The sequence below is a fragment of the Rhinolophus sinicus genome, chromosome 14, assembly GCF_057876585.1.
Source record: "Rhinolophus sinicus isolate RSI-liver-muscle chromosome 14, RSI-T2T, whole genome shotgun sequence".
NCBI lineage: Eukaryota > Metazoa > Chordata > Mammalia > Chiroptera > Rhinolophidae > Rhinolophus > Rhinolophus sinicus.
Window position 1 is genome coordinate 29,858,918 of NC_142514.1, and position 18,689 is coordinate 29,877,606.

General features: G+C 35.6%; 1 protein-coding gene across 13 annotated transcripts in view; it reads left to right on the plus strand.

The window, feature by feature from the left end:
* The window catches only part of CCDC30 (coiled-coil domain containing 30), a 95,710-nt gene that overhangs the window by 34,455 nt on the left and 42,566 nt on the right, over nucleotides 1-18,689 (plus strand). For 12 of the 13 annotated variants that reach the window (XM_088791071.1, XM_088791074.1, XM_088791070.1 and 9 more), the window contains 2 exons: nucleotides 1,246-1,344; nucleotides 12,466-12,591. In XM_088791071.1, the coding sequence (XP_088647197.1) occupies nucleotides 1,246-1,344; nucleotides 12,466-12,591 (225 nt within the window). The remainder of the gene's footprint in view (nucleotides 1-1,245; nucleotides 1,345-12,465; nucleotides 12,592-18,689) is intronic. The other variant, XM_088791076.1, reaches the window with a different exon arrangement.

The window sequence follows — 18,689 nt, forward strand, 5'->3', positions numbered from 1 at the left end:
GGACACTTGTCTTATTAGGGAGACCACTTCATGGGCGGTGTAGATGTCTGACCACTGCAGTGTACACCTGAAGCTGAAGCTGAATAATAATGAATGTCACTATAATTTAATATATATACGTGTGTGTGTGTCTGTGTGTATATATATGGTCACAGGATGTGGAGTACAGCATAAGGAATAGTCAGTGAAAATGTAACAGCTATATAACTATGTCAGAGGGGTAGTAGATTGAAGAAGGGGGGTTATTACTTTGTGAGGGATACAAATGTCTAACTATTACTTTGTTTAGTACACCTGAAATTTAAAAAAAAACACACAAAACGGGACAGCCACTGTGAAAAACAGTATGGCAGTTTCTTTAAAAAGTAAACAGAGAATTGCCATATAATCCAGCAATTCTGCTTCTGGGTATATACACAAAAGAACTGAAAGCAGGGACTTTAACAGATATTTGTACACTTATGTTCATATCAGTGTTATACATAATAGCCAAAGGTTGAAGCAACCCAAGTATCTATTGACAGATGAATGGATAAACAAAATGTGGTATATATGTAAAATGGGATATTATTCATCCTTAAAAAGGAAGGGAATCCCGACATATGCTACAACATGGATGAACCTTGAAGATATTATGCTCATTGAAATAAGCAAGTCCCAAAAAGACAAATAGTGTATGATTCCACTTATATGAGGTACCTAGAGTAGTCAAAATAGAGTGGTGGTAGCTAGGGGCTGGGGGGAAGGCCAGAATGAGGAGTTATTGTTTACTGGGTATAGTTTCAGTTTTGCAAAATGAAAAGAATTCTGGAGATGGACGGTGGTGATGGTTGCACAATAATGTATGTTTAATGCTGTATACTTAAAAATGGTTAACATGGTTAAAATTTTGTGCTATGTATATTTTATCATAATTTAAAACTGCAGTGATAAGAAAGAATGAATAAAGACTGTTCAAGTTGTCTTTGTAAATTTATATATCTAATACTGATAGATATTTATATGTTTAATATATATGTACACGTATATATACATGCAAGATAAATTTCAGAACGTATATCGCAAACAGTATTACTTCTGAAAATGGCAAAGGGAGTGTGGGGGAAGGTTTTGTAGAGGAAAAGATCACTTTTACTCTATATACCTATGTCTTGTTTGAATTTTTTACATGAAGAATGTATTCATGTATTAGTTCTATATTTTAAAAACAAAGCCACTTACTCCCTTCCAACTTTTGGATTGTAGGTTGAAAGGCTTAAAGGAGACATTCGTGAATCTCAAGAGAATAAGCAACTTGGAAACCACTCCCCTGGGAAAACTGTGGGTGCTGAACAAAAAATACAGGTATTTTAAAGTTCAGTTTTTTCTGATTTCTAATATTAAGGGAGTCACATTTTTACAGAGCAATTGGTGCTCATCATTTGCTGCTCTCTTCTTATTGCCTGCCTTTTTTTATTGCTCAGCCAGTGGAGGAAGAAATTGGGGTACAGAGGATGTGTTTCTGTTCACTTCTGTCACACAGGGAACAATAACATGAAGAATATGATGGATTGTTTCTTTAAAGAAAAAAAGAACTTACAAAGATGCAACCAATATGGGTATTTTTAATCATCAAAATGGATTTGATTTATAGAATCAACCAATGGTGGGGGGGGGGGTAGCTGGAACCACACTGAACGAAGTAAAATATCATATATAACTAATATATTAGGCTCCACTGTGTACGGTGTCTAGTCTTTTCAGCATGATCAGTCTCTGAAGTGGTGGGCAAAGTGATTCAACACGAGACAAACTGAAGCAAGAGACGATGTGTTTTAGGTAAGACTGTTTTCAGACATTCAGGCCAAGGAGTGGGGCTGCTTTGGGGAGGCCTTTCCTCTAACATAACTGAGATGGGTGATATCCCTTGTTTCTGAGGGCTCTCATTCACCAGAGCTTCCCCCCACCCCCACCACCAGGGGGAATAATAGCATTTGTTACGTACAAGCAACAAGCATTTTTATTGTATGAAGAGTTAACACCAAACAGCAAGGACAAGGTAAACCAGCCAAGGAGCAAATGGGCAAAGGATATGCACAGCAATATGAGCGCCCAATAAACATATTTTTAAAGCTTTAAACCTCATTGTCAATCAATGTTTTTATTGTAACTCCCTAGGCCCTATATCCCAGACCTCTTAGGTATCAGTGAAAATATAGACCCAGGATTTCCTGGCTCCTCAGCCAAGGGACTAGTATCCTTCCTGTTTTTCAAAACCCCCTTGTAGGCAAATAATACATTTTTGTGGGAAGGGGGGGAAATTTTGAGGGAGGGAAGAGAGAAGGAATTTCCAGGTAGGACTTAGGTAACGTTTACCAAAATTATTTCCAAAGAGCCCATTTGCTCTAATTTAAAGGATACATTTGGCACACTTGTCAAAAATCATTTGACCATATATGCAAAGGTTTATTTCGGGGCTCGGTATCCTGTTCCATTTGTCTATATGTCTTTATGCCAGTACCACACTGTTTTAACTACTGTAGCTTTGTAGTAAGTTTTAAAATCAGGAGAACAGAGTCCTCCAGCTTTGTTTTTCTTTTTTTAAGATAATTTTGCCTATTTGGCATTCCTTGGGATTCCACATGAATCATGTCATGGGTTTTTCTATTTCTGCAAAAAAGTGTTATTGGGATTTTTATAGGGATTGCACAGAATCTCTAAATCACTTTGGGTAGTATTGACATCTTAACAATATTAAGTCTTTCAAGCCATGAACAAACAACGTTTTCATTTATTTATGTTTTCTTTCATTTCTTTTAGCGATATTTTATAGTTTTCACTGCACAAGTCTTTCATCTCCTTGGTTACTTCCTAAATATTTTATTCTTTTTGATGCTACTATAAATGGAATTGTTTTTTGTAATTTCATTTTCAGCTTTTTATTGTGAGTGCATAGAAATGCAACTGATTTTTGTGTGTTGACTTTGTATTCTGCTACTTGGCTGAATTCATGTATTATTTCTCACAGTGTGGAATCTTTAAGGTTTTCTACATATAAGATCATATCATCTGCAAACAGATAATTTTACTTTTTCCTTTCCAATTTAGATGTTTTTTATTTATTTTTTTCTTCCTTAATTGCTCTGGCTAGGACTTCCAGTACTATGTTTAGTAGAAGTGGTGAAAGCCGATATCCTTGCCTTATTCTTAATCTTAGAGGAAAAGTCTTTCACCGTTGAATATGATGTTAGCTGTGGGTTTTTCATATATGGCTATTATTATGTTGAAATAGTTTCCTTCTGTTCCTAGTTTGTTGAGTGTTTCTTAATCATGAAAGGGTGTTGAATTTTGTCAAGTGCTTTTTCTGCATCAAGTGAGATAATTGTGTGTTTTCTTTTCCTTCACTCTGTTAACGAGGTGTATTACATTGATTAATTTTTGTATGCTAAACCATCCTCGCATTCCAGAAATAAATCTCACTTGGTCATGGTGTACATCCTTCTAATACATTGTTGAATTTGTTTTGGTAGTATTTGGTTGAGGATTTTTGCATCGATGCTCATAAGGGGTATTGGTCTGTAGTTTTCTTTTAGTGTCTTTGTCTGGCTTTGGTATCAGGGTAATGCTGGCCTCAGAGGATGAGTTAGGAAGTATTTCTTCCCTTTCAAGTTTTGTGGAAAGTTTGAGAAGGATTGGTGTTACTTCTACTTTAAATATTTGGTAGGATGTACAAGCGAAGCCATCAGGTCACGGCTTTTCTTTGTACAAGACATTTTTGTGTTACTGATTCAATATCCTTACTAGTTCTAGGTCTATTCAAATTATCAAATCAAATAGATTCAGTCTTTGTTGATTTTGTGTTTCTAGGAATTTGTCCATTTCTTCTAGGTTATCCAATTTGTTGGTGGACAGTTGTTCAGAGTACTCTCTTATAATCCTTTATTCCTGTAGAATTAGTAAAAATGTCCCCACTTTCAATTATTATTTTAGTAATTTGAGTCTTCTCTTTTTTTTCTTAGTCATTCTAGCTTAAGGTTTGTCAATTTTGTTATGTTTCCAAAAAACCAACTTTACTGATTTTCTATATTTTTCTATTCTCTAGTTTGTTTATCTCTGCTCTAACATTTATTATTTCTTTCTGCTACCTTTGGATTTAGTTTGTTGTTCTTTTTCTAGTTTCTTAAATTATAAAGTTAGTTTGTTTATTTGAGATCTTTCTTGTTCTTTAATGTAAGCATGCATAGCTATAAATGTTCACTTTAACACTGCTTTCATTGCTTCTTACAAGTTTGAGTATGTTGTGCTTTCATTTTCATTTGTCTAAATATTTCCTAATTTCTCTTGTGATTTCGTCTTCAATCTATTGGTTGTTTAAGAGTGTGTCGTTAGGCGGTTACGTTTTCTTTTCCTTGTCATCAAGACGTGAAATATGTGTGGATTTCTAAAATAATAAAGCTTTACGTTAACTCTTCAATTATCCTTTCACTTCATCCCACCTAAAGCCAGCTGGAATGGGCTAATGAGGAACATTGTAAATAGATGTTTCTTCTTTTTAAAGGTATTGAGAAGTAGAAGTCTTTAAAACTAGATATGGTACTCAGTGAGTAAGTAATCCATAGTAGTTAAATGACCTTTTAAAGTCACTTCCTGAGGAAAGATGACATAGCTAAATAGATTTTTGCCTTTAAAATTCTCTCTTGATCTTTTGTGAAGAAAAAAAAACTTTAAGCTTCCTTGGTCATGTTTAGCAGCCTGGCAATGGTAATATTCAATAAGTATTAACTAAAGGATAATTGTCAGCAGAGGAATTAAGTGAACTAAGTGCTGTAATCAGTAGGTAAGGAGTGATAGCCCTTTCCAGAGCTGGTTTCCAGATCTTGACCTAGTGTCATGCTTTCCTTGGCCTGGATCTTTAGCTTTAAATGGGCACTGAGGTGCTGCATGCAGTCATTCCTTGTCTCTGACTACTTTTTTATCATTTTCCTACAAAAAAGAAGTAAACGAATGGAAGGAAACTAAGGTTTGAGGGCCTATAATGTTGCAATGACTTTACTGCTCGGGGTGTGACCTAATTCATTTAATGTTAACAGAAATTCTGGTAGGTAGGCATTATTCACCTTGCTTTCCAGATGAGGGAAACAAGATCACAAGTTCATAAATGTGGAAATCAAGAGTTCAAATTTCTACTGACTGAAAAAACCATGTTTTTGCCACTGTGATTTTCAAACTGTGTTATAGGGATTCTTACTGTTCCACAGATGCAAATCTGTAGTTCTTTTACCTCTACAAGAACCAGAGAAGCCTCCATTTCTGGGCACTCTGTAGATGGTTTCCCTGTAACAGTTATTTGAAAACAAATGGGAAAGGAGAGTACTGTGACTTAAAAAGGACAAATAATTTAGAACGTACTCCCTTAAATCAAGCAGGTTCCTCAAGATATGACTGTGTTCCTTTCCGATTTCTGTATGCAGACAGATTTACCATTAAATAGACCGACCACCTTAGTGCTGCTAACATGTGTGTTCTCAGAGAAAATGCTTAACAGAGAAGAAATGCTAGGTTTCTGGCAGGAATAATAATAGCCACAATATATTGAGCATCTGTCATATGCCACGATCTGTTCAAGGTGTTTTAGTAGGTTGGTGCAAAAGTAATTGCAGTTTTTGTAATTATTTTTAACCTTTTAAACTGCAGTTATTTTTGCACCAACATTATACAAACATAATCTTGTGTAATCCATATAACAGTCTTTTCCAAGGTAAGCAGGAGTATTCCCATTTCATATTTGAGAGAACTTAAAGGAACTTGACCAACGTAAGAGGCAGAGCCAGGGACTGGTTCAGGTTTGTCTGGCCCTAGGGCTCATTTTCTACACCATTTATAGACCAGATTTATAGTGTAGGATTTATAGACAAGATTTATATTAGGGATTTAGTATAACTCATGGGGTGGTTATAGCATGCCCAACACTGAACACATAAACCCTCTCTACCTGGAGGTGATGACCAGGCAATGTTTCATTCTCTACAGTGCCTGCATTTGCCATCTCATTTACCTCTTACCGTGCCTGAGAGAGGGTACAGTACAATGCAAGCACATAGGGGGCATGGCAGCAGACTGTGCCTGGGACAGTTTGTACAGTTTGGTTCAGAGCATCAAGTGGTCTCTACCTTTCAGATAGTAGAACATCAATAGTGGAAAATCCTGAGCTGTTACATAGTTCTCCAGAGGCGTTGGCAGCTACCCTTTGACAATGAGGCTATTCCCTAGCAAGTCCATTAGTCCTCCTCTTTGTTTACTGCTGGCTGACAGGTAAAGTAGGCTCCCTTTGGCTACCCAGAGGTCTGTGTATCCTATTGCTCATTTCTCAAATTATTTGCTGCCGCCTTCCTGGGTTTTTCTGTTTTAAACTTTGGTTGCCGGTCTTAGGAAGCACATAAATTACCTAACTGTCTTACTATATTTAGTATGCCATAATTATAGTCAGTTTCAAATATATATATTCTTTTAAAAGTTAGCTTCTAAAAGTTACAGCATTAAAATACATGGCATTCTTATACTGAGAAAACACAATGTAAATCGGGAGTTTTCAATTATAAGAGTTGAAATGTTTCATGTACTTTGTACTGTGGCATCTCAGATGGTGTAAGAGCATGGCTAAGGAGACTCTTGCCTTGAGTGTTGACTGAATCAACATGTGTGTGGATGTGCAAAAACGTTCACCAGTGTAGATGGTGGCTGCTAAAGTGGGAGAAGCTGCTCTGGGGACAAAAATATATTCTTCTCTGTATACTTGAATACTGCTGCTAAGAAGTCTTCGTGATTCTTAACTAGGTCTTTTGTCCATATCACTGGACAGGAGGATTTGTAAAAGTTGCACTTGGGTTTTACCATCCATTTTTCCAGTAGTGTTCCGCTTTCTTTCCAACTCATCAGTTTGGGATTGCTATTCCTGTTTTATTGCTATTAAACATGTGAAAGGTAAATTTTGGTAATCAACTTTATAAACTAATGAATTGATTTTTTTTAAAAATCTATAGTTTAGTACACATCTGGCAGTAAGTTATGAATCTAGAAATTACAAGCAAAGCTCCAGAATACTTTCCCCAATTTAATTAGATAAAATTTAATTAGATAAAACTCTTTAGTAAATCAACCCTTTCCTTTCTTCAGCCTAAGTAAATGAATATTTTTATCTCTGAATTAAACTGAAAACTTAAAGTTTCTGTTGAAACTTAATTCTGAATAAAAGGAATATCAATGTTGGTGTGTTCTGTTTCCAAATTACAACTACATACTTATAAACTTCTTTGGCATATAATTTTGTTACTGGTCGAATCAATGATAAAAACTTGCTTTTGGAAAGTTTTTTTTTAAAGGTAAATTATCAGCGTGATTAATTCAGAACAATTAGGATTCTGTAGTATGTTTTTCTAATACTTGTTCCCTTTGGTTCAGCTGCCAAATAGCAGCAAGGGCTCAAATACATAATAAAGAAACTCTCCAAAGGATCCAAGACCAGATAAGAGATGAAACTTGTTAGTGGGGAGAGATTTCAGGGATATAGCCACCAAGAAAGACACTTAAAAAATATAGCTTATTTTTTCAGTTTTTTAAAAATGACACATGTATGTATGTATTTTAACTGGTGATTTATTTGGATTAAGATTTCCATCTTAGAACCTGAATTATCAGGAATATAGGAAGACAGAAGAGAAACCAGTATGAAAGGTGAAAGTACAAGATTTGAATGAGGTAAGAAATAAAAAGATTATTTTCAGTTACATTTTCTAATATAGGTGAGGCAAACTCTACAGGGGTGCTTAAAAATTACTGACGTAGGCAAAAGGAGAAAATACAGTTCCAGAAATGGTAAACCTACTTCCTGTGATTATGACCAGTGGTTACAGAAAGCCTTCCAGTAGTTACTCAGAAGGAGCCCACTAAAATGTATTTAGGATAAACTAGAGTATTGAAATTATAAAGATGACTTAAAGGTATTGTTTGACTAAAGAATAAATGTGAAAATTCAGAGCAATCCAATAATAGAAACTGCCACTTACAGATACTTTTTATAATTGAGGTACCCATATATGCCTAGGCATCATCCCTATTTTTCAGATGAGGAAACTGAGGTTAAGAAAAGTTATGTAACTGGTTCAGGATCCTACCATTTGTAAATAGTAGGACAGGACTGGTAGGACTCTTTTCCAACATATCATTCTGTGGTTCCCAAGTTAGAGAGTGTAGACATGTCAATTTCATGATTCCTGAACGGCCAATCCAAATATACAGTTAGTTTGCTTGACAGGTTTCCTTTGCCAATGTAGAGGGGTATGCAGCTTGATGGCAGTATTAAGGAAACTGACTCATTCTCACTCTGTATTCACTAAGCTGCATTTATATCTCAATTTCCTGATAGGTTTTTGTACACAAGACAAATTACACTTTGGCATGTCTGAATAGAGTAAATATTAATAGTAAAGGCTAGACAGATTTACTGGTGAATTCTACTAAATATTCAAAGAAGAATTAATACCAATCATTTTCAAACTCAAAAAATAGAAGAGGAAGAAACACTTTCAAACTCATTTTACGAGGCTAGAGTTACCATTACTAAAACCAGAGAAGGCACCACAAGAAAAGTTATTTATTATAGGCCAATTTCCCTTATGAACACGGATGCAAAAACCCTCAACAAAATATTAACAAACCAAATTCAACAACTTGATCATGATGTATGATCCTTTTAATAGGGATCCTATTTAATAGGGATCCTAATAAAAGGATCAAATACCATGATCAAGTGGGATTTATTCCAAGAAAGAATGTAAGGATGGTTCAACATCTGCAAATCTATCAATGTGATACACCACATAAACAAAATGAAGGATAAAATTCATATGATCGTCTCAATAGATGCAGAAAAATCATTTGACAAAATCCATTATGATAAAAACTCTCAACAAAGTGAGTGTATACGGGACACGCCTCAACATAATAAAGGCCGTATATAACAAGCCCACAGCTAACATCATACTCAATGGTAAAAAGCTGAAAGCTTTTTTCCCTCTAAGATCAGGAACAAGACAAGGTTGCCCATTCTTCCCACTTTTATTCAACATAGTATTGGAAGTCCTAGCCAGAGCAATTAGGCAAGAAAAGGAAATAAAGGGCATCCAAATTGGAAAGGAAAAAGTAAAACTGTCACTGTTTGCAGATGACATGATGTATGTAGAGAACCCTAAAGACTCCACCAAAAAGAAAGTGTTAGAACTAATAAATAAATTCAGTGAAGTTGCAGGATACAAAATTAATACACAAAAATATATTGTGTTTCTATATACTAATAAAAAAAACTACCAGAAAGAGAAATTAATAAAGCAGTCCCATTTATGATTTTGTCAAAAAGAATCAGATACCTATGAATAAATTTAACCAAGGAAGTGAAAGACCTGTACACTGAAAACCATAAGACATTGACGAAAGAAACTAAAGAAGACACAGATAAATGGAAAAATATTCCATGCTCATGGACTGGAAAATTAATATTGTTAAAATGTCCATACTACCCAAAGCAATCTACAGATTCAGTGCGATCCCTATCAAAATTCCAATGGCATTTTTCGCAGACATTTGTATGGAACCAAAAAAGACCCCAAAAAGCCAAACCAATCTTGAGAAAAAATAACAAAGCTGGAGGCATCATGCTCCCTGAATTCAAACGATATTACAAAGCTATAGTAATCAAAACAGTTTGGTATTGGCATAAAAACAAATGCATAAATCAATGGAAAAGAATAGAGTACCCAGAAATAAACATATATATATATATATATATATATATATATATATATATATATATATATATATATATATATATATATGTAATTAATTTATGACAAAGGAGCCAAGAATATACAATGGGGAAAGGACAATTTTTTCAATAAATTCTTTTGGGAAAATTGGACAGCCACATGCAAAAGAATGAAACTGTAGCACTATTTTACTCCATATGAAAAAAATCAACTCAAAATGTATTAAAGACTTGAATGTAAGGCCTGAGATCATAAAACTACTAGAAAAAAACATAGGTGGTAAGCTCCTTGACACTGGTCTTGGCAATAATTTCTTGGATCTGACACCAAAAATATGCAAGTAGGACTACATCAAACAAAGTATTCTGTACAGCAAAGGAAACCATCAACAAAATGAAAAGATAATGTACAAAATGCAAAGAAATATATATAAATCATATGTGTGATAAGGGGTTAATATCCAAATATACAGAGAACTCATATAAATCAATAGCAAAAAATACACACACACACACACACACATATATATATATATATATATATATATATATATATATATATATATATATATATGATTTTAAAATGGGCAGATGATCTGAATAGACATTTTCCCAAAGAAGACAAACAGGTAGGTGGTCAACAAGTACATTAAAAGATGCTCAATGTCACTAATTATCAGGGGAACGCAAATCAAAACTACAATGAGATTTCACCTCACACCCATTATAATAGCTATTGGTATTATAAAAAAGACAACAAATAACAAGTGTTGGCAAAGATATAGAGAAAAGGGAACCCTTGTGCACTGTTGGTGGGAATGTAAGTTAGTGTAGCCACTATGGAAAACAGTAAGGAGGTTCCTCAAGAAATGAAAAATAGAACTACCATATGATCCAGCAGTTGCACTTCTGGGTATTTATCCAGAAATATGAGAATGCTAATTCAAAAAGATATATGCACCCCCATGTTTGCTGCAGCATTATTTATAATAGCCAAGATATAGAAACAACCTAAATGTCCATTGATGGATGAATGAATAAAGAAAATGTGGTATATATACTCAGTGGAATACTATTCATCCATAAAAAGAGAAATTAAATCTTGCCATTTGAGACAACATGAATGGGCCTTGAAGGCATTATGGTAAGTTAAATAAGTCAGATACTGTATTGTCTTACTTACATATGGAATCTAAAACAAAACAAACAAAAACTGAACTCATGGATATAGAGAACAGATTGTGGTTGCCTGAGGCAGGAGGGGATGGGGAATGATTGAAGGGGGTGAAAAAGGTACAAATTTCCGGTTATAAAATGAATAAGTCAGGGGGATATAATGTACAGAACGGTGACTCTAGTTGATAATACTGTATCGTATATTTGAAAATAGCTACAAGAGTGGATCTTGAAAGTTCTCATCACAAACAAAATAAATGTTTAACTATGTGTGGTGATGGATGTTGACTGAATTGTGTTCATTCACAAAATATACAAATATTGAATCATTATGTTGTACAGCTGAAACTAATCTAATGTTGTATGTCAATGATACCTCAGTAAAAAATAAGTAAAATAAAACAAGGGCTTATAAGTTAGACTTGGTTTGAATCCCAGTGCTGACTGGGTGACGTTGGGCAAATTACCTAAAATATCTGAGCCTCACCTATGTTTTCTGTAAAAAGAATATACCATATTTTGCCATGTATAATGCACATTTGTTTACCCAAATTTGTGAGGGAAAAATAAGGATGCGCATTATAGGTAGTACATGGGTAGTACTAATTCCGTATCTATATGTTTTTAATTCTTTTATTTATGCTTATGAGTTAAAAGTGTAACTCTAGAAATCAGTAATTATTTCCGTATGCAAAATAATACCCTGGAACGCGATAATCAGTTTTGTTGAACTTACAATGCACTTGCAATGACGAAGAATTCTTGGCCTTCTGTGATGCGTAAATATCATAAATTTGTTACCAGCACATAAAATTTCTTATACCTTATATCTATTCTTGTGTTTTGTAATTACTTGTTACGTAAAATCTCTTGTACCATAATATGTTAAAAAATAAACGCTGAAATTCCTTTGTAATACAAAAAACAAGTACCTAAATGTAAACAAATAAAAATTTGAATTGAAAAATTAAAACGAAAGATTTTTTTCCTGAAAGTTTGGGCCCAAAACGTGGGTGCACATTATACACGGCAAAATACGGTAATAATAGTTCCAATCTCATCAGAATCCTGGAAAAACAAAATGAGATAATGCATGCAAAGCATTTACCGTAATGTCTGACATATGGTAAGCACTAAATAGTAACTGCTATCATTATTTTTGCAAATATTATCATCAATTTGTGAAGATTTCAATACCTTATATTTGGTAGGTGCTTAAACTTTACAAAATACTTTCCAAATTATATTTTACTCCTATTCTGATGGCTATGATGTACATAGGACAAGTATTTGCTCCATTTATTATTGAGAAAACAGTCTTGGAAAGAAAAATGTATCTTATGAGCTATGGTACCATGAACTAGTTTTCCTAGCTTTCTATCTCCCCTAGATGACTTTATAATTGAGTTAGGCAGAAAAATATTATTATCAGAATTTATAGGAAACATGTATATTATGTATACAATTAATTATGTAAAAAATACTTTTTGCAGATATTGAAAATGAGCCAAGAAAAAACTGAAATACTTGAAAGTGAGTTGTCAGAAGAGAGAGAAGGGAGAAAGCAATTGACATCTGATCTTAATACTCTACAGAAGGATTTGAAAGTTGATAATGAGGTATTTTGCCATTTAGGATTTTATTTTCCTCTTTTTGCATTTCTAATTTAAGGATTTCATGTTATCATGTATTTTGATTTCAAAATAAATTGTAGCTATAGAATATTTGTTTCCATCAGCAGTAATGGGGAGACTGTTGTTTCCCCCATCTGAGTTCTAGCACTAGCCAAGAACAGTTCTTTAAGTAGCAAGTGATCGTTATGATAGTCTAGAATCATGGATTCGTCTCTCCGTTTAACTGCTTGTCCTGTCATCTTGGAAAAATCATAGACATAACCAGCCTATATTTGGAAGAGAAACTGAGAAGTGAGTTCATGGAAGTTTAGATCACCAATTTAGAGGACGGTGACAATCAGTTTGTAGGGTGGGCAAAAGCCAGTGCATTGGCCTAAATCCTATCCTGAAGGACTTATGGGACTGTTCCATGAAATGAGGTAGGAGATTGATACCACTTGCCCTCTTCCTGTGGTTTGAGGTGGCCACTCCTTACCTTTTCTCTTTTTTTGCCCAATGCCTTCCTCATCAACATTTTCCTCTTGCTCTGATCTCAAGGCTTTGGGAACATACCAAGTAGATCCTCTCCTATCACCTGTTCCTTTCGTAGAGGACCACAGGCTGTCTCTCAGACCTCAGTCATTCACCAGTCAAACACTGCATATTCCATGTCATCGATGTATAAAATTGTTTTTAAAAAATCTGTCTAAAGTGTTTTCTTTCATGGAAAGAGAAATCAGAGGATTAGCAGAAACCTTAGTTGATTAAGTCACTAAATATACATTATTAACTAAGGGAGCATAATTCGTAGTTAAGAACACAGAATTTGAAGTCAATCAGACAGTTTGAATCTCAGCTTTACCACTTCCAGGCTATGTGAATTTAGGCAGGTCACAAGTTCTCTGAACCTCAGTTTCAATAACCCTATCTCATGGTGTCACAAGATTAAAGATAAACCATGTAGCACATTGTTTTATAAAGGAAACTTTTTGAAAGGATACATTTTAAAACAGGTAATGTAACTAATGCAGGAATTGCTAAATAATTTACCTCTATACAAGCCTTGGGTAAAGCAGGAATGAGTCTAGAAACCCAGGCTTTCAACTTGTGAATGATAGAAATTAAGAATGTTCAGTTTAAGTAACTGATTTAAGTAACCTTTGTTTTAACTACTAAGAAATGAGCCTGTTGCGAGAAGGATAGGTTGAAATATTTAAGACATTTGTCAGAATCATTTCAAAGGTTCCTTTTTAGATATATTAAACCTTTTATGGGGGAAGTCTTATTTTATTCTACTAAATATCTTCATTTCTTCCATTGCAAAAATCAAAGCAGAACTTATATCCCTTTATAATGAAATTCAAAGTCTTCTAGGGACAGCAGAACACAGAGACCACTTTTTAATAGCTTATAACCTGCTGCAAAGAGAGAATTCTGAATTAGAAACAAAGATGAGACTGAATTATTAAGTCTTTAAATGTTCAATGTGTGACATACGTGTATTTTTCATGATAAAAGATAAGATAAAAACCCATAGCTAACATGGTCAATGGGAAAAACTAAAAGCATTCCCCTTAAGATCAGGAATAATACAAGGATGTCCACTTTCACCTTTTATTCAACATAATACTGGAAGTCCTTGCCACAGCAATCAGACAAGAAAAAGGAATAGGAATCAGAAAGGAAGAAGTAAAACTGTCATTGTTTGCAGATGACTTGATACTATATATAGAATTCTTTGTGTATAGCCATTCTTTTAGAGTATTATCTACTAGTGACAAATTCTCTTAGTTTTTCTTCATCTGAGAATGTCTTGATTTCCTCTTCATTCCTAAAGGATATTTTCACTGGGTACAGGATTCTGGCTTGACAGATCTTTTCTTTTAGCACTTGAGAAATGTTATGCCACTTCCTTTTGGACTCTATGGTTTCCGATGAAAAGTCTGTCATTTGATTTGTTTTTCTCTTTGGTAAGATAGTGTTTTTCTCCTGCTGCTTTCAGTATTTTTTTTCCTTGTCTTTAGTTTTCAAGAATTTGACTCTGATGTGTTTTGGTACAGATTTCTTTAGGTTTATCCTGTTTGGAGCTCACCCAGTTTCTTGAATTGGTATGTTTATGTCTTTTGGGAAGTTTGTAGCCATTATTTCTTCAAATACTTTTTTAGCTCTGCCTTATTCTCCTTTCATTCCAGGATCCAATGACACAAGCATTAGATCTTTTGTTATAGTCCCACAGTCCCCAGAAGCACTTTGCTGTCTTTTTTTTTTCAGTCTATTTTCTCTCTATTGTTCAGATTGGGTAATTTCTATTGCTCTGGCTTCAAGTTCTCTGATTTGTTTCTCTGTCCTTTCCATTCTGCTGTTGATTACATCCATTGAGTTTTTAAATTTTGGTTATTGTATTTTTTTATTCTAAAATTTCCATTTGGTTCTTTTATATATATATAAATTTTATTGGGTAATATTGGGGGACAGTGTGTTTCTCCAGGGCCCATCAGCTCCAAGTAGTTGTCCTTCAATCTAATTGTGGAGGGTGCAGCTCAGCTCCAAGTCCAGTCACCTTTTTCAATCTTTAGTTGCAGGGGGCACAGCCCACCATCCCAGGGAATTGAACCTGCAACCTTGTTGTTGAGAGTTCGTGCTCTAACCCTCTGAGCCATCCGGCCGCCCCTCTGGAATCTCAGCAGCAGCTCATTGTCTTCAATCTAGTTGTGGAGGGCGCAGCTCACTGGCCCATGTGGGAATCGAACCAGCAACCCTGCTGTTCAGAGCTCGTGCTCTAACCAACTGAGCCATCCGACAGCCCTGGTTCTTATTTTATATCTCGTATTTCTTTGCTTGAGACTTTCTAGTTCTTTTCTGAGACTTTCTATTTTTTTCATTTGTTTCAAGTATGTTCATAATTGCTCATTGAAGCATTTTTATGATGGCTGATTTAAAATCTTTGTCAAAATCCATAGTGCTCACCATAACACCACAGAACCAAATATTGTCAATTACATTGTAATATTATGTGTGGTATCAGATGAGTACTAGATTTCTCAGGGTGATCACTTCATAAATTATATAAATGTCTAATCACTATATTGTATGCCTGAAACATACAATATTGTATGTCAGCTGTAATTGAAAAAAAATTTTAAGTTTTCTAAATAAATCTTTGTCAGATGATTCTGATATCTTGGTGTTGTCTTCTATTGTGACCTTCTCTCATTCAAGTTGAGATTTTCCTGATTCTTAGTGAGTAATTTTAGATTGAAATCTGAATATTTTGGGTATTATAATATACGAGACTAGATTTTATTTAAACCTTCTGTTTAGCTGGCTTCTTCTGATACCACTCTGGCAAGGGATGTAGGGGTGCTGTCTCATTACTACCCCAGGGTGGGGGTAGAAGTCCAGGTTCCCTATTCAGCCTCCATGAGCACCCAAGAACAGAGGGGCTCCTTGTTACTGCTGGTGAGGATGGGAGTTTCTATTCCCCACTAGGCCTCTGCTTATGTTGTTCTGACTGTGAGTGGGAGGAATGCCTTGTTCCTGCTCCCTACGTGGCCTCCATGATATCATGAGGAGGGTGGATAGAAGGGGTCTTGTTAGGCTGGGTGATAGCGAAAGTCCTGGCACTTCACTAGTCTCTTCCGACACTACCCCAGTGGAAAGGGGGAAGGCTGTCTCCTCACTGCCAGGTGGGGGTGGAAGTCTGGAAACACCATGCCTGTTACTGCCTGGCAGAGATGAAAGTCCCTGCTCCCTATTGGCCTCTGACACAAGCACAGCAGGAGATTTGGGGTGCCTCATAATAGCTGGTGAAGGTGGAAGCATACGCTTCCAACTTGACGTTTGTTGACATGAGTGGGGGTGAGGTCACAGCTTTTTTCCGTCGTGTTTGGCTGGAGTAAAGCAGATATTATCCAAAAGCTTGCTTTCTTGCTTGACTATTTCCTGGTCCTCTGTCTAGAGAGAACAGGCTTTTGTTGTGCTCATTGGTGTTTTCCAGGTGGTCACCTGGAAGTCTGGGATATATAAGGCAAAAAGGAAACTCACAGCCAAGTCATTCCTCAAGTCCCGAGTTCCCTAGCTGGTCTGCCTTCTTTTCTGCACGTTTCAGATTCTTCTTATGTTTGTTTCACATATAATGTCCAGGGTTTTGGGTTGTATTTGGTGATAGAAATTAGGAAAAGCATACCCTCTCCATCTTCCTGGAAATAGAAGTCAGTTTTTCCATTTTTAAAAATATGGTGTATATGTTTGCATTTTTCCTGTCTTCAAGTATATCTAGCATCCACTGGGAGTAGGAAAGGAAAAAGTTTATGGAGGATGAAAAAAAAATCATTGTTATTTTATCAGAAATTTTTTTTTTTTTTTTTTTTTTTTTTTTATCACAGCTGCTGCCCTCAGGATCTTTTATGTCTTTTTTTTTTTTTTTTTTTTTTTTTTTTTTTTTTTTTTTTAAGATTTTATTGGGGAAGGGGAACAGGACTTTATTGGGGAACAGTGTGTACTTCCAGGACTTTTTCTTCCAAGTCAAGTTGTTGCACTTTCAATCTTAGTTGTGGAGGGTGCCGTTCAGCTTCAAGTTGTTGTCCTTTCAGTCTTAGTTGTGGAGGGCGCAGCTCAGCTCCAGGTCCAGTTGCCGTTGCCGTTGCTAGTTGCCGTTGCTAGTTGCCGTTGCTAGTTGCCGTTGCTAGTTGCCGTTGCTAGTTGCAGGGGGCGCAGCCCACCATCCCTTGAGGGACTCAAGGAATTGAATTGGCAACCTTGTGGTCGAAAGCCCACTGGCCCATGTGGGAATCGAACCGGCAGCCTTCGGAGTCAGGAGCACAGAGCTTTAACCACCTGAGCCACCGGGCCGGCCCCAGAAATTTATTTTTAAAGAATTGTACTCTTTATCTTATGGTTTTGAACCATTTGAATATATTATCTTTTTAAAAAGACTGCTGAGTTCAAAATAAAATACTTAATTCTTTTTTTATACAGTGTTATAGGAATTTTAAAAGGGAAAAAACTCCCTAGACACAATTTTTCCCGTTCCTTTCCAGCATTTTCTACATATACATTTCTCACAGTATGTGTTATGTTTATACACATTATCCAAATATATATATATATACACACACACACATATATGTATTATTTTTCCATCATTTTACTTTAATAACTATTTTTCATGTTGATAGTCTTTACCCCACTTTCAAGTTGATTTATCTTTAATTCTTTTAGCCATTTCCGTGTTTCCATTTAATCACTATTTTAAATAGCATGGTTATGGGCATTATTATATTTTCAGCTATTTTCTTCTGAATGATTTTATTGCAGTAAACTCATTGGTATGTCATTATTCATTCAAAGGGTCTGAACATTATTATGGCTCTTGATCTGTATTGCCAGATTGCCTTCTTGAAGGATTTGAGCGCCAACTATATTTTGCGAAGCAAATTATGCTAGGCTCTGAGATACCTGAAACAAATTTAAGATTAAGGGAATAAAAATAAAATTAGCATGTGTATGTTCACTCTACTTTTCATCCACGCTCTCTAACCATCGTGGGTACCTTCCCTCCCCTCGGTTTCTGTGGCTCGCAGTCTCCTGGTTTCCCTCCTCCCGCTCTGGCTTCTCAGCTTGCTCTTCAGGCTTCCGTTCCTCTGCTTGTTTCTTTCAAGTGTTTAGGCTTCTGTCTAGAATGATCCTCCTCCTCTCACTTTCCCCCTTCTCCCTGCCTCATCTTGTCGAATCCCAACGTTTCTGCTCACGTTCTTCTGTATCTGTATCTTCACCACAGGTATCTCTCCAATCGATCTCCACATTCCCTCTTCTTGGTTTGCCATCCACTTGCTAATTTGCCCCCGTCAGAAATCCAGGTGTCACCCATGATTCCTTCTTCTCTACCTGCCACATCCAGTAAATGACAAATCTTATTAATATTGTGTTCTAAATACCTCTAGAATTCGTTACTTCTTTAAATCCCCACCATCCTTTTTTAGTCACTGTTGTTTATTACATGGATAACTACAACAATCTCTCAGCTGATTTCCCTACCACATGGCATCCAAATAAAGTTTCTCTCTTTTGCCTCTGGGCTTTACCCATCTTATTTATTAAGTCAT